This window comes from Trichomycterus rosablanca, chromosome 19 (assembly GCF_030014385.1).
Source record: "Trichomycterus rosablanca isolate fTriRos1 chromosome 19, fTriRos1.hap1, whole genome shotgun sequence".
NCBI lineage: Eukaryota > Metazoa > Chordata > Actinopteri > Siluriformes > Trichomycteridae > Trichomycterus > Trichomycterus rosablanca.
In genome coordinates, this window is record NC_086006.1 from 20217915 (window position 1) to 20234802 (window position 16888).

Genomic DNA, 16888 nt, shown 5'->3' on the forward strand with positions numbered 1-16888 from the left:
GGTGTTAGCAATCTTCTTATAGCCTAGGCCATCTTTGTGGAGAGCAACAATTCTATTTCTCACATCCTCAGAGAGTTCTTTGCCATGAGGTGCCATGTTGAATATCCAGTGGCCAGTATGAGAGAATTGTACCCAAAACACCAAATTTAACAGCCCTGCTCCCCATTTACACCTGGGACCTTGACACATGACACCAGGGAGGGACAACGACACATTTGGGCACAATTTGGACATGTTCACTGTGGGGTGTACTCACTTATGTTGCCAGCTATTTAGACATTAATGGCTGTGTGTTGAGTTATTTTCAGAAGACAGTAAATCTACACTGCTATACAAGCTGTACACTGACTACTCTAAGTTATATCCAAGTTTCATGTCTATAGTGTTGTCCCATGAAAAGATATAATGAAATATTTGCAGAAATGTGAGGGGTGTACTCACTTTTGTGATACACTGTAATTATGCTGAAGTTTAATTTCAATTTAAAGTTTCATAATTTGAGCACAGCAAGAGATTACAAAACAATAACTAATACTAAAATAGAACTATATTATATTATTGTGGTGTTACATCCCTGGTGTTACATACGACTTTTTTCTCTTTGTAAAAGTAACAATTCTAAATGTACTACACAAAACACAAAGTGACAAAACAGTGGAACAGTACCAATACTTGACTAGGTAGCTGTATCCCCTATACTGGAGACTTGGCTAGATGTACCAGTCTATAACATATATGTGGTCAAAACATGCCTGCATCTGCCACAAAGACACACTTTCTTTGGTCTGCAATCTGAAGCAAGGCCTTATTTCACACAAAAGCTCTTAAGCTAGAGAACACACATACATGCTATGTAAAGCAAACAGAATATCTAATACTGGACAAACCGAAATTAAAAGCAGTGTTGCAGAAAGACAGCATGAGCTGGAGGCTACGTGAAGTGCAGGGTTGTACCTGGATGAAGGAGAGCATGTCTCCAGAGAAGAGTTTGTGGTAGTACTGGGAGCAAGGCCTGGTTTTCCGCACACGCACTGACTTACCAGGCTGCATTCTGGGAAATACATACACCGCACTCCACTGTGACACTATGGCATCATTACACACATGCAACAAACATGCACACTACCTTCATGTGCACACAAATATTCAAACACTCGCTGCATTGATAACTGTACACGCACACACAGGAGTGCTGCATCAGGGTAAAGGGATAATAAAAGGTATTTCTGGGGTCTTTAAAGTCAGTTTCACTGTATTTGGTCCGACAGTAAAACTCCTAAGATTAGATAACACTCAAGGCCCAGTAGGCAATTGTGGGCAGGTGTTGCTCAGGTTGTGGGTAGTCTTGGCAGCACGCCTGTGTGTGAACAATACAAACCAACAAGTAGAAGGACACATGGAAAAAGAGCTGTACCTTGAGGAATCGCTGTCAAATGCCTCAGCTGAAAGAAAGACAAAAATAAAAAAAATATCAGTAGACTGACATAACCACCAACTTAAAATATGTGATATATGATATTTGGTTATTTAAGCCAAACCAGCCATGCAATCTGCGTAGACAACAATGGCAGTAGAATGGGTCATACTGAGAGGGTAAGTGACTCAATATCCACTGACATAGGACACCACTTCAACAAGTCAGTAAATTAAATTCCTTCCCCGCTAAATATCAAGGGTCTGAGAGTCACATCTGCAAATTTCACGTGTCACCCAATTAGAGAATTGGTCCTCCAAGTGCTTAAGCATGTTGCTTGTAAAAATGATCCGCTTTTGGTTGCAGGTCTTACTACTGAGGTCCAAACTGCTTAGGGAAGCAAGATCAGCACAAGAGCTGTTCATAAGAGCTTTATGGATTCTCCATTAACCATCTTCATTCAGATTACCATGCTTTGACTAGATTACCATCTCCATTTACATTACCATGTTTGACTGGAGTGGTGTAAAGCACATGTCCACTGGCTACTGAAACAGTGCAAATACCTTAATATAATTTAGTGAAAATTCTGTGTTTGCTACAGTTGGCAGCCACAGAGCCAGCCATTAATTTTGGTCTGTTTTTTGGTCTGCTGAGGCTGGGACTGTAGTTATAAGAATATTAAAATCATTTTGATATATTATACTAATTATGCCAGATGCCAAATGTGCCCACTATTATCACCCAACATCAGTGTAATTACCCAAACTCATTAATGCTCTTGTTCCTAAATGGAAGTAATTATCCAGTCATATTCCAAAATCTAGTAAAAAGTTCTGCCAAAACAAAAAAGTATGGTAAAGTAGCAATTAGGAGACAGACTCAATAATAATGCCCATAGGTTTGGAAATTGCATATACAAATTAATGGTCTAGTCATAGTTCATACTGTACTGTAGCGCTCTCTTATCCGCAGTGGATTTATTCCAAGACACCCCCATGCCTGAAACTGCATATAATACTGAATTCTAAACATATTTTCCTTTATACACATAATTATGCTGAAGTTTAATTTCAATTTAAAGTTTCATAATTTGAGCACAGCAAGAGATTACAAAACAATAACTAATACTAAAATAGAACTATATTATATTATTGTGGTGTTACATCCCTAAAGCAGCCGCAGCATACGACTTTTTTCTCTTTGTACCAAGTCGAGAACTTTACTAAAGCACTTCTCAGCTTCTCTTCGGCTTTGCGGAGTTGCCAGCATTACTACGTTTGCACTTTGGGGACATTTACAATAAATAAAAGTCATTTGAACAGTACAGAACCGCAATAACGTGACAGTCGATCCAAACACCGAGACGACTTCTACGTGACTAACTTCAGATAGTGTGACAGACTGTGTGTATATTAGACTGGACAAAGAGCTGATTCACGATGATTCACGATTTGAAACATGCTACTCAGAACGAAGCACCATTGAAAATGTAGGAATTGTGTTTAATTCTAAAATATTTTCTAATATATGAACCAATTAATAAATATTTATTAAAATATAAATATATTCGAAACACAAATGAACTTGTGGAAAGCAAATATACGGATAGAGATAATTACTGTGCTACTATGTCTAAAAAGTATGTAGACACCTGACGCTGAGCTTGCTGGACATTCTATTCCAAAACATTACTGTGAAATTGGTCCCTTTCTACAAGGTTTCAAATTATGTCAGTGGGAATTTGTGCAAGCAGATATTTTGTGGGATTGAACAAGAAGGCCTGGCACGCAAGCAATGCGACCTCATAATAGTGCTTAGTGGGGTTGACATATTTTCGGCCATATAAAGTATGTTTAAACTATTTAGATCTGCCCATTAAACATTGTATTATATACTGTACCTTTCTGTATTGCATCTTTCAACAGGTCATGCTTGGCCTGTAGTTTGGAAATTAAAGAGCTACCACTGAGATACTCCTTTACTTTCTGAAAGAAAAAATATAACACAACGACAAGCTTTAACAGACAGAATGACACTCTGGATAAAATATTTCTGACCTGTCTAATACTATCTAATAGCATCTGTTAACTTAGGCATACTAGTCTCAAATGGTGTGCCTTGCATACTTAAATGCAATACTTTAGACACAATAGACACTTTATTAGGAACTCTATACCATTATTTAGTAGGAACCCATTTCTTTCAGAACAACCTCAGTTCTTTGAGACATCGTTGGTGAGCCTGTGCACATTGTAGCCTCTAAATCCTTGTCTAGTCTGACAGAAGTGAAACCCAATGTGTTCCTTTGCTTTTGTAGCCCATCTTACTTAAGTGTTAAAGTGCTTGGCATTCTAAAATGCTTTTTCTGCCCGCTACAGATAAAAATAGTTTTTTGAATAACAGTAGCCCTACTGTCAGCTCAAAACAGTCTGGCAATTCTTTTCTTACCTCTCTCAGAGCTGCTACTAACTGAATGCTGACTGGGTGTTTTTTTTAGAAGAATGTTGATCCCAGAAGATCAGCATGTTCCTATATACTTAAATCAGCCCACCTGGCACTAACAATCATCCTACAGTTACTCAGATTACATATTCCTATTGCAATGCTCAATTTGATCATTAATAATCATGCTCTGTTTGTGGTCTCTGGCCTCAGATCCTCTTTAGTCTGATACTTAATTACAAGTCCTTATTTTTATGGAAACTGCAAGTAAAAAAAATATTGATATTGTGTTTTAAACACCCTTTAATTTAACACTTTAGTTTGGGGTCTCAGAGACCGCAGCTAGAATACATTATTACTCATGCTAGAACTTTAAACTCAATATAATTTTATTTTACCTACACAACACTGGGACCCCAATGAACAGCACAGGCAGCACAGTCAAGAACACAAGGGTTAAGTAAATACATTGACCAGTGACTTAATGCCATATGACCTGCTGATTGGATGAGTATGAGAACTGACAAATGTACAGGTCACTGTAATAAAAGTGACCAGTGAATGTAAAGTATATTCTGTAGGAATACAATACAATGTATAAGCTGGTAATATTATTTTGTTATGATCACAACAATAAAATAACTTACATTGAAATAAAAGGCCTCCGTGTCTTGTTGATTGGCTCTTCGCTTGGTCAGGCTGATCTTGGGACTGGGACCATCGCCTGTGCTTTCCAGTGACAGAGTAGCTGAGATGTCCGGGGTGGGGTTACAGTCATCATCGGAGATACTATCCAGTAGTGCTGCATATGTTGCCTTGAGGGTTTTACTGATCTTTAAGAAATAAAAAGGCAAGAAAGCAAGAATATCGCATAAGTATATTATAACAATAATGGCAAGAATAAAAAAAAGATGTTCTCAATTTTCCTGGTAGATATTCCACAAATATTATACAATCTACTGGGTGAAATATTTACATCAGGCAACTTTTTGGTGATCACGATAAACAACAACTGTGCTTTTATAAATACGCCTACAGGAATTGCAAAATTTTGGAAGGTAGGCAGGAGTAAATCTGGTAAGACAGACTGGGCTGAACTGATAAGATGAACTGGTAGGAATTTTTGGTACGATGGATCTTAGGAAGGACTGGCAGGATAGACATGTAGGAGGGACTGGCAGGATAAACTGGTAGAGGTGGCTGGTAGGATAGACTGGTAGGAAATAGTGGTAGGGCAGACTAATTAGAAGGACTGGTAGAAAAGACTGGTAGGATAGACTGGTAAGAAGGACTGGTAGGAAGAACTGGCAAACCGGACTAATTAAAAGGACTGCTAGGATAGACGGGTAAGACAGACTGGTGGAATGGACTGATAAGATGAACTGGTAGGAGATACTGGTACAGTGGATCATAGGAGGAAGTGGTAGGATAGACTGGTAGGAGGGACTGGTAGGATAGACTGGTAGGAAAGACTGGTAGAGATGGCTGGTATGATAGCTGGTAAGGAAGGAGTGGTAGGGCAGACTAATTAGAAGGACTGGTAGAAATGACTGGTATGATGGACTGGTAGGTTGGACTGGTAGGAAGGACTGGGAGAACGGACTAATTAGAAGGACTGGTAAAATAAATCGGTAGGAAAAACTGGTAGGAGGGACTGGTAGGAAGAACTAATTAGAAGGACTGGTAGAATAGACGGGTAAGAAAAACTGGTAGGAGGGACTGGTAGGATGAACTGGTAAAAAGAACTAATTGGAAGTACTGGTAGGAAGGACTGGTAAGGAGGACAGGTAGGGAGAACTGGTAGGACAAATTGGTAGGAAGGATTGGTAGGACGGACTGGTAGAACAAACTGGTAGGATAAATTGATAGAGACTGATCTAAGGTAAGTCTGGTAGGAAGAACTGGTAGGATGAATTGGTAGGATGGACTGGAATGGAGGACTTGTAGGAATTACTTGTAGGAAGGACTGGTACGGTTTCAGAAAGTCTAATTCTGTGCAGCTACAACACAACCATTATACAGATGGACATATTGAAATAAGCTGTTTTGTTTACACAAAAGCACTTTGGTCCTTTTACAGTCCTTTACAGTGTTTTACAGTGAGGGATCGTCTCCATCTCCAAAAACAGCACAATGAGTTGTGATGAGAATTAATGCACGATTTTATGTACCTCCTCTGTTTCCAGGGTAACGGAGGACAGCCTGGACTGGAGCTGCTGGTATCTGGTCTCCATCTCGTGCCTCACCTGACAGTCTGCACTCACCTCACACACCTGACACACACACACACACACACACGCATAAACACACAAATGTTACCTTGACAGAAGTACAGCAGACTTTCCAGGCTCAGACTCCACAGACTTGTGTGTGTGTGTGTGATTGTGTTTGTTACCTGGTCACCCTCATGTGGCTGGTGCTGGAAGCGAAATGGCAGGCAGAAAACAGCATTGTGCGCCTGCAGCAGAGCATCCCGGTCCTGTCCTTGGTCCAGTGTGCTCACTGAACTGTCCAGCTGCTGAAGGCCGTTCTTCAGGTTCTGCAGGGCCCGGTTTCTGTTGGACAGGTAGCCGCGCATCACCCGCGTCACAGACAAATGATAGCCAAGATCCGTGCACTGCAAACAGAAAAGGTAAAGACAAAATGAAATGATAAATAAAAGAACTAAGGTCTCAATTGTTAGCTTTTTCAGATTACATTTTGTGCTGTTTACAGTAAATACAAACTGGTTATCTGGAGCTTCATTGATTGGTTCCCTAAGCAGCCACACAAGCTTACTGTCACCACCATCCATCATCCACCACAAAGCAAACCACTATCCATTCTGGAGTAGTAAAATTCTGTTCTCTGGACTGATCCTCAAACATCTGGCAAATCTGAATTTGGCTGATGTAAGAATAATGCTACCTGCCCAGATATATAGTTCAAACTGTAAAGTTTGGTGGAGAAGGAATTATGGAATTGGAGATTTGAACTAAAGCCCTTATATTCATTTTAGTTTTCAATATGTGCTTCATCACGGTTAGGGTTATAGTGGATCCACTGCCATTCAAAACACTAGGCACAAGACAGGAATACATTCTGGGCAGACAATCCTGTCAATCCAAACATATGTAGATAATTACTTGCTTTATTACATCTAAGGGCTTTATAAAGAACCAAATTCATCATCTGACCATGTTTCTGTAATGTCAAAGACAACAAACATAGCAAAACCAACACTGACACATGAAAAACATCTTACAGACAGTGACAGGAGGAAATGCTCAAACCCAGGGCCCCTGGGAGTATAGTGGTGTAGCTGTGTGACCCATACTATGACAGCTACACCACTTTTATGCCAGACTCTGGAGCCAATGAATGGATTTCTTAATAATACAACATGGTGTTAGCTTTGGAACTCATTTATCATGGCAACAAACAGTCCATAAAGGTCTGTTGAAGAATGCGTCCATTATCTAAGGGACCAACTGTTAATCTAATTCAACAACTTTATGATTACTTGGAATGCTGACTGTGAGTAAGCCTGACCTAATCATTTCATTTATGTTCCACAAACTAGTAAAAGGTCTTCCAAGAATAGTGTAGGCAGCTATAGCAGAACAGTGATTTCAGCTATATAATACTGCACATGATACAGATGTTTGGGTGACCACATATTTTTGGCCATAAAAATCCAAGGCTGGTAATAACACTGCTCTGGACAGACCTTGGCATTTTCCACCCACAACATGAAACCATGCCATATGATCACAGGATTACACAAAAGGAACTGAGCTTTTGTTGATCTGCTGCTACCTCGGAATAGAGGAACCAAAACGAATGTGTCAGTACAACAGGAAGCAGAGAGTTGAGCGGGAAACCCGTCAAAGTGACTTACATCAATCAGTGTGCATATATCCTCAAGATAGTACTTATTCATGGCGGCATTGACTGCTGCTAGGTTGAGCAGGTAGTCGTTGCGAGCTTTAGTGCACTTCAGCTGAGTCTCTTGTACCTTCCCTTGACGCTGAAACACACAAACACGTACACACAGGAAACGGTGGGTTACAGATACGTCTTCCTGTGCCATCTTAAGATAGTTAGAGCAAGACAATCTGACAAACACACTCAGCTCTACCTTCTCCATCAGCCTTTCTATCTTCTTCACAGAGCTACGCCTCTGCCCTACTGACTGACCGAGACCGAGGTCTGAAGCTTTGCCAGTCTGTCTCTCTTCCAGTCGTGTGGCTTCTTTAAGCTTCCCCTCGGCAGCAAGACACTCGGTGTGATATTGGTGATAGGTCTTTAAGGCCTGTAGTGCACATTGATAATAAAACTTGATCATTATAAATGAATGTTTTTGAGTTTTTTTTCTGTTGTATTTATGCATTTTCTCCCATTTTTTTCCCAATTTAGCATAGTCAGTTTGTCTTCCGCTGCTGGGGGATCCCTGATTGCAGTCGAGGTGGGTATATTGCTGCTCACGCCTCCTCCGACCCGCGCGCAGCTCTTAGCGGAACCCTTTTTCACCTATGCACTCTGCACAGGTGCCTCTCTATCTGCCAATCAGGGTCCTTACACAGCGTTTGAAGACCCCACCCACATGGTCCGGTCGTCCTGCCCTAGCAGAACTGTGTCTGCTGCTGGCACTGCCAATAATGCCCACTAGATGGCGCCCAGTCTACCGGTGGCAACACTGAGTTTCGAACCGAGGAGTTCAGAATCTCGGCGCTGGTGTGCTAGCGGAATATCCTGCTGCACCACCTGGGCGCCTATGTTTTTGTGAATTAATCATACATGAATTGTTCAGAAGGCTCTTATAAAGCTTGAGAAATTTTGAGACATTTTATTAACTAGACCCACCCTCCAGTCTAAAATGCTAGCCCATAACTCTCAAAACCTAAGACTCATGTTTGAGGTTTGCCGGTGCTATCGGCCTGGCCAGGTGCTTAGGTTGAATGGGTGAAAAAAATAAAAAAATAAGTGGTAGAAGAATATAGCAAGAGTCCTCTATGCTTTCAGTAAGAATCCATTGCAGGCTGGTGTAAGGATGGCTTCACAGGTCAGATAAAGCATGTGCTGGTCTGCAGCCCTTCTCGGCTAGTGTGGGAAATCCACAAGATGCACAGCAAAATCTTTGGAAATCCAAATTATTAATTAATTAATATTAAAATGCAAAACCTAACTAGATTTCTGCAGAGTAATTTTGTCTAACATGCTCTAAAGATTAAAAATTAGCGAGCTGTCAAACAAGCAAGCCAAGAGCTTTAAGCCAAGAATCATGTGAGGGGAAAGCTGTGAGGGTTTATTAAAAGTAGCAGGGTGCAGGATGAGTTATTATTTAGGAGTGGGTAATTATCCAAAAGACATGACCTGAAATGCGGTGGCAAGAGCTCAAATGGGTTCATAAAAAAGCCTGCAGTGTCTGATTTAAAGCAGCTTTCCAAAGAAGAGTGGACTGAAATTTCTACGCAGCCATTGGAAAAGCCTAATATCAAATCATAGAAGCTGTTAAGTCATTGCTGCTTTTGCTGCTGGTCCACCTAGTTAAGGGGGTACTTACTTTTTCCTCAAATATAAGATCGTATTAACAGAGGAAATCAAAAAGGAAGCCAACACCCAGAGGGCCATTAAAGAGTAGCACGTGAACGTACTATCTGGCAATCACAATAACGCATATAACTGAACTGACTAAAAACAAAATTGCTCTAGATTTCGTCAGCCAGTCAGTTATTACTACTACTAAAATATTAATGAACAATTATATGCTTTAAAGGGCATGAGAGTGTGTGATTTAATTTAATACAGCAGTACCAATCACCACTTGGTATTTAATCCAGTACTGATCCTTTTTCGGCTGAAAAGTAACTGGCTGAATAAGAATCAGTAGTATACTCACATCCACAAATGCCAAATTCACGATCATGTGATTTCCTTTTGCATTTTCAAAATGACAAAATAAGGTCTTTAGTTTCTAAATGACCGTGTATCCTATATGATTCCAAAAGAGCTTATTGGCTGGCACTGAAGAATTCCTCCACTCACCGTCTGCAGCTCAATGGTGACCTTTAGAAGCTCATCTTGCATCTGCAGACCAACTTCTTTACTCTGCAACACAATCACAGAATCAGCCTCTGCACTGGAATTAGTGAGTTAAACAGTGACAGCGCATGCTTGTGTGAGCACCTTCTTGGCCAGGCGGTGTGTGTCCTCAATGCAGTGTGACAGGCGCTGGGTGAGGGTGGTGCTACAGATCTCACTGAACGAGCTGTGGTCCCGGCTCTCCTGCCTTGTCTGCGTTAGCAGTACCGACCAGCATTGAGACACTGACTGGTCAGTCTGCTCCTTTCTGATGAAGAAAGAAAATAAGATGGTGAAGTGAAAATATCTACCCTTCCTTTTTTAACCAAATTTCCTCCTGTTTCAGTCATAGTCAATTCACAACCATTCATTCATAAGTCTGCCCAATTGCATAACAACTACCAAGTTAGGTCAATGTGTGCTTTATCCACATGAAGCCAGACACGTTTTTGTATACCTGAACTAAAAAAGTAAACACCTGAAAACCTTTTTAACAGATGTTCTGATTTTAAGCATGGTTACCAGTAAACATGGTAAACAGTGAAAAGATTTCAACATGTTTTTGTATTCAGATGACAGCAGAATGCCGATTTGTTTCTTTTTGCCACTGGTGTAAAGGTCATGATTGGTCATAAACTGCTGCCTAGGATGTGTTACATTGCAGTGTACTGCCACAGTTTTTACATTGGTAGTGCATCTTCTGAACATAAGACAGTCATTTCTGATCACATGCACAACCAATGCAATGAGTGAAGTATACAAGTACTTAAAATCAAGTCATATCTGTACATCTTTGAACACCCTTATAAATGACAGTAACTGGTTAGCTTTGCTTTAATGCCATGTTATTACTTGGGCAATTTAAACTACTCTTAAATCCAGGTGTGGACCTGGTCCAACAAAGGTGTTCATGGTGTGTTATAATTAAGACCCTACCTAATTCACGGCCGTGAAAATCGTGCCATGAACCGTGAAATGAGATTTTCTCATGTAATATGCTTGAAATTTAAGATTTGTGTTTAGTGATTTAACATTTTTCATTCGCATAGCTTTCAAGTGCCTCATGTTTACTGGTTAATTTGCCATATATATACAGTATATACAGTATATATGGGTGTCAATCACACACAAGGCTTTTCGTCTGAGACAGAGCATGAAGCCTTGCACCGTTGCTGAATGTTCTGGATTTACATTCAACCATTGAGGCAGGCTGTGCTGTGTATTGTAGCTTCCATTTATTATATCATTTAATTGATGAGTGTTATTTAATGACAATGAAAATCAGGTGAAATTAAGCACATTTTTCACTGAATTTAATAGAGCCCTAGCCATAATGTACTTACTGAGGTGTGCAGGCAACTTACTTTTTGGTTTTCAGGGTAAACCTCTCACTAAGCTTCTCAAGAGAGCGAGCATACTCGGCCTCAATCTCTCCCCGGCGACGCAGGTAATCACTCAGATCCTGCAGCTGCTGGGTCTTCTGTTCCAGCTGGGCATCCAACACCTTCAGCTGCTCAGAGAGCTGACTGCGCACCTCTGAAAATGAGAAGACAATTTTCTTTTTTATGCTTGGCTTTAATTTACCGTGCCTCTATGCTAGTGACAGCAGTAATGCAGGATATTAAAAACACTACATTGCAGAACCTTCTTGCATCCTTTCTTATAGGTAACACACAGCATTTAGCACCAATGCACCATTATTTACTTACATCATGTTCAGAGAGCACAGTCTAGCACAGTCTAAAACTAATACCATTCCATGCATATTTTTCTTCAACTGCGTTGTTCTCACGTGTGTAAAACAAGCACACATACATCTAAAGTGATTTTTATTTATCCAGACATTGTTTACAAACCAGATCCTACGTCCTAAATAGTGTGTGTGACTAAACCATTTGAAGTGCACTAATAGGATATACTGTTTAGTACAGTCATGTGCGATTGAGACACAGCTGCTTCGAATGCTCTCCTAGCTTTAAGCTGTGCCCTTAGGAGGCATGCATTGGCTTTTACTTTTTTATTTATTTAAGTTTTTCAATGCATTTTCTCCAATTTTCCTTCCAGTGCAGTCCTTTCCAATTACCCAATTGCATTTCGCTTTACTCTACTCTACTGCTGCTGACCTCCACTCCTGACCTCCACTCCTAACCTTATTGGCTTTTACAACTCAAACTTAGTCTGTTCCCTCCCTAATGAGTCTTTGTTTCCGCCCACATTTAAACCAAAATCACCAGACAAATTGTCTAGACTACCCATATCAGAGTAGAAGTCTGAATACTCAAGACTAGCGAATACACATTACTTGAATTTAATTAATTCCAATCCTTCATGGCCTTATATTCAGCACTCTATTCAGGCCAGTAGAGATTTTCCACACCAAAATCAGCAAACTGTTTCTTCATGGATTATGGCTTGCTTTGTGCACAAGGTATTATCATTCTATAATAGACAAACTCTTGCCCTATTTACTATACCTGCAAATAAGGGGATCACAACAGCCTCAGAACCTCTGGTAGAGTTAAAATGTGGTAAATGTGGTTTCACAGTGGTTTTATTTATACCACCACAGCTAATGCTTAGCATTATGCATAGGGGTGTAACCTTGCCCAGCCAAGTAAACCGTATCTATTAAGCTTAACAAAGAGTTATTGTGCTAACATTGCTTCCAAAACTATTTTATATGCTTCAGCTATCAGCTATAAGTTCTGTTCTGTAATCTTGTGTCGCCTTATGCTTTACATCTGAGCTGTTTATGCTCCTAGTGGTTTTCATTTGAAAATAACAGCATTGAAAGTTGTAGCTGGAAGAAAAGTGGCATTCTCACAAGAAAACACTGAAATACACTGAGCTCTTTACTAAGAACCGTTTTACTACCAGTGTTCATCTATAGAGGTTGCATGGTTGTTTGCTTGATTTCATTCAAATAGCAATGAAAAGGTGTACATACAAAGCTAAAAAGAGCATGAGAAAGCAAGAAATAGGTTCTCCAACTTTTTACCTTTAATTTGATTTTCATACTCTGCCAGACTCCCCTTCTCCTTCCGCAGCTTTCCATGTGATGTCATGGTCTTGCAGGACCAGCTGGGACGTACAGTACTGTTAGGTAATGCAAATCGATGCCTTCAGTGGTTCTTACAAACTACCTGCAGCTGTTTTCACAATGAGCAGATTAACCACAGTCACAGTCAGGTATTTTGATTGCTTTCTTTCAATCTTTTGATCTTCTGTGCTTTGGTAGAAACTGAAAAGAAGAACAGCTGTGTGTCTCTGTTCGAAAAAGCTTAGCTACAGTTATGTTTCCTCAGCACTCGTACTCTTCCTGAAGAGTGAATCTCCCACCAGTGTGCTTTTACACGTTAAGCTTTACATAAGTGCTGGCAGAAGGCTGGGAGGATTTCTTTATCTGGTTCCTGAGCGAGTTGAGGAATGTAATTGTCCTCATCTGAGAAAGAGAGAAAAAGAGAAAGGAAAGCACATGTATTTTCTGTAAGAGGCTGAAAACTGTTAAATAAACTCATCAGCTCACCTGCCCACATCCGGTGAACCACAGACTTTCTTACTTAGACATCCTGTGTTAAGATGCACGGATATGTATGGCTGTCTGTTAGATGTGATCACATGATGTGTGAAAGTATTCACCCTTATTTAATAGTGTCAGTGTCTGAAATGCCTTGTTTAAGAAAACAATTTGCTGTAAAGAAGCCAGATTGAGTTCTTTTAATTCTCAATCCTAAATTAAGCTTTCTTTAGGGGGTTGTTAACAAAAATGCCCATCATGTGCAGTTCTAGAAAAAGTAATTGCCTTTCTAATTAAAACCAAGAGGCACAGGGGTGTATCGCCCAAACCATGCCCAAGTGTACTAAACATTATATCAAGTCACACTTGGCGGTGCTAATCTGATACACTATGTAGTACAAGAAAATGCAATTTGTACATGCCACTCGGGTGGCAAAGGTCTACAGCGGTCTATAGTGCTATCAGCCGACTGGTCGTCTACGCAGACATAATTGGCCATGTCTGAGGGGGGTCGGGGCTGCTTAGTTTACTTAGTTTGACTCTTTGTCTGGAAATGCAGTTTGAAAGTAATGGTGTAAAACCTGTGTGGGATGTGTCATTGTTGGTATGTGGGTCCTGGTACATAGGATACATGGTGAACTACATACTGTGTAGAACCATCGTTCTACCATATTTAATACAGAAAAGTAGACAGTAGGGAATTACTTGGGCTTGATTTCATTTGATTGCCATAACAAACCAAATGAAAAACCTTAAGATAACAAATCATTGTGTAAAATCAAGCCATTTTTAATTCTAAAGCATCTTTAAAGACCACAGGTGTCAGCCAAGGCAATAAAACCAACCAATTTTAACAGAAGAATAATATATAACAAATTAAAAAAATAAAAGACTGGGATTTAATACATTTAGAAACTACATTTACAAGTATCTATCGCAAAGGAACTTGAATCATTGTTGGAAAAAGCCCAGGACAAGCTCAGGTTAAAATAACCGGACATCTCAAACAGGGAGCGCAATCACAAACTGTTGTCAGTAAACACTGTTCATTGTTGTATCCACAAATGCTAGTTACAAGCAAGCTTGACATTGTCATGAGCTTAAAGAGATTAAAAACTTTAGAAAATAATCAACACAACCAAAATCTAAGTAAAAAACTTACAATATTTTCATGAAAGAACTCAAATTCATTATTTTTTTGTATGTATTCCACTCGTTTAGTCACAAGAAACAAGGCTGATACAAGGCTGTATCCGTATAAAACTGTATCCGTTTTAACTGATCACTAGTTCAAGCCCAACTGACTAAACAAGTGGAATCAAGTGTACTTGAACTGGCTGGTATGAAAACCTGTGTGAGCCAGACACCCTTATTCTCAAGCATGTAGCTCATGCTTTGCTGAAAAAGTAAAATACTTTGAGCTTTAAGGTCCAATTTGAAGTCTTTTACTACCACAATGTCATTAATTGTTAGAAGTACTACAGAAATACTTAAAACAGGCAGGTTAATCTGTGTTTATGAGTGTCATATGTACATATTCAGAATGTTTTAATGTACAGTAAATGTATTTATTTGGTTAGAGTTGCATTCTGATGTGAACATGTTATTGTTTTTATGTATTTAAACCACTGACTATCTGAAACTGGACCCAGTCAGCCTGATAATGTTAGTGTGGGTACTGATTTGTTCAGTTTGCCTTCCTTAGTCACGGCTTCTAGTGTGCTTAGATACTGCAAATGTGTTGTACTGGGCCAAAAACAAACATATTTATTGAACAAACTGCCAAAATGTGTATGTTTGGCCACTGTAGTTATTTACTGGATTCTGCCAAAACCCATCAGTAAAGATCATGTACTCAGTAGTACAACATTTCAGTCTGTGACTCTCACCTTGTTACACACACACACACACACACACACACACACACACACACACTACTGTTACTAGAAATGGATATTTTCCAAGACCACAAGTCTATAAAAATTATATTTTAAAATATTGGTTCATTTAAATAGATGTCAATTTACATAAATAAGGAGTTAATAATAGTAATAATTCTGAATGTAGGAAGATTATATTTGGCTGCTGTACTGACACTAAACACGATACAGTTTTTAAATGAGTATTTCATTAAGACCAACCAGTTCTGTGCGAAAATAAAGTCATTATTTGTCTGAGTTACTTAAAAACAGTTAACCAAATTCAATAATTAATTAGGTTCAATTAGACTAGAACCATCCAGCCAACCTTAATCTAAACATCATGTAATTAGAACCTCCTGTAGTGCAGCAAGCTTAATAGTATTAACAGGCAGGAAGATTTTGCTGTCAAAATAAAATATGTTTTTATAATTTAAATATATCAGTTTAAAAAGTCCTCAATAAGCCAAAAGAGATCAGTAAACCACAATGAGAGCAATTATTCTTAAGTAAATTACTAAACAGTGGTAAATCTTAGGAACTTAGGAAGTTAAAAGATGAACCAAATCTAAAAAAATTAACCCTTGATTGCTTTATATAAGGTCGGAATATATAATTCCATCATTAGAAAATAAAGGCTTGTCTTACATTTGTCTAAAAAGACCTTGATTACCCCCAAGCCTTTTGAAGTTATGTTCTGTAAACTGATGAGATGAAAGTCGAAAGATGTGGGTTCATACATACATACGAATTATGCAAAAATAATCTACACATAATGGCCAAAATTCTATGAAAATGTCTCCTAATTATTGAGCCGCTGCTAAGAGATGTATAAAACCAATTATCTTAAAAACATAATATGTTTTGTGGCAACAGTTTCAATGTCCTGTGGTATTTCTGCATGACTGTGCCCCAGTGCACAAGCTCCATAAATACATGATTTGACAAATTTGCTGTTGAGGAAATGTTGTGGCCTGCACAGAACCCTGACCTCAACCTTTTAAACACATTCAAAATTAATTAAAATGTTGATTGTGAGCCAGGGCCTCTGCGAGTACCTGACAAATGCTCTTTTGATTAAATGGGCACAAACATCCACAGGCGCTGTAAAATCTGCTGAAAATCATTCGCAACAGAGTAGAGGCTGTAACACTGAGAAAGGGAGTGGGGAGCAATAATAACGTACTCGTTAGTTTAGGTTTCGGAATGGAATGTTTAACAAGCTCGTTGTCAGTGTCGTGGCCACATACTTTTAACCATATAGAGTATGTAGTGTAGTTGGGTAAACACATAACTAATAATAAGGTTACTTCCCATTTCTAAATGAGCATTACAACGCCCTTCAATTTGATAAGTCTAAATCAAGTGACATGAAAACACAAGCAAACTGGCTTTTTAACCAACTTCTTAATTCAGCATGTAGTCTGCTTCTCAACAGAGGGATGGATACAGTATCTAAATCTTAATATTTATCATTTTTAGAAATTTACTGAAAAGTAGCCAAACTAGAACCTTTAAGTACCACCCATA

General features: G+C 39.2%; 1 protein-coding gene across 2 annotated transcripts in view; it reads right to left on the minus strand.

Annotated features, from left to right (window-relative positions):
- arhgap4b (Rho GTPase activating protein 4b) overlaps positions 1–16888 on the minus strand; it is a 37517-nt gene that overhangs the window by 15501 nt on the left and 5128 nt on the right. Inside the window, exons 2-13 of one of the 2 annotated variants that reach the window (XM_063016190.1) lie at positions 12921–13364; positions 11287–11458; positions 10028–10190; positions 9887–9949; positions 7980–8153; positions 7740–7868; positions 6255–6476; positions 6031–6132; positions 4507–4692; positions 3318–3402; positions 1415–1442; positions 955–1051 (exon numbers count right to left, since the gene is read on the minus strand). In XM_063016190.1, coding sequence (XP_062872260.1) covers positions 955–1051; positions 1415–1442; positions 3318–3402; positions 4507–4692; positions 6031–6132; positions 6255–6476; positions 7740–7868; positions 7980–8153; positions 9887–9949; positions 10028–10190; positions 11287–11458; positions 12921–12987 — 1488 coding nt within the window. In that variant the 5' untranslated portion in view covers positions 12988–13364. The remainder of the gene's footprint in view (positions 1–954; positions 1052–1414; positions 1443–3317; positions 3403–4506; positions 4693–6030; positions 6133–6254; positions 6477–7739; positions 7869–7979; positions 8154–9886; positions 9950–10027; positions 10191–11286; positions 11459–12920; positions 13365–16888) is intronic. The other variant, XM_063016191.1, reaches the window with a different exon arrangement.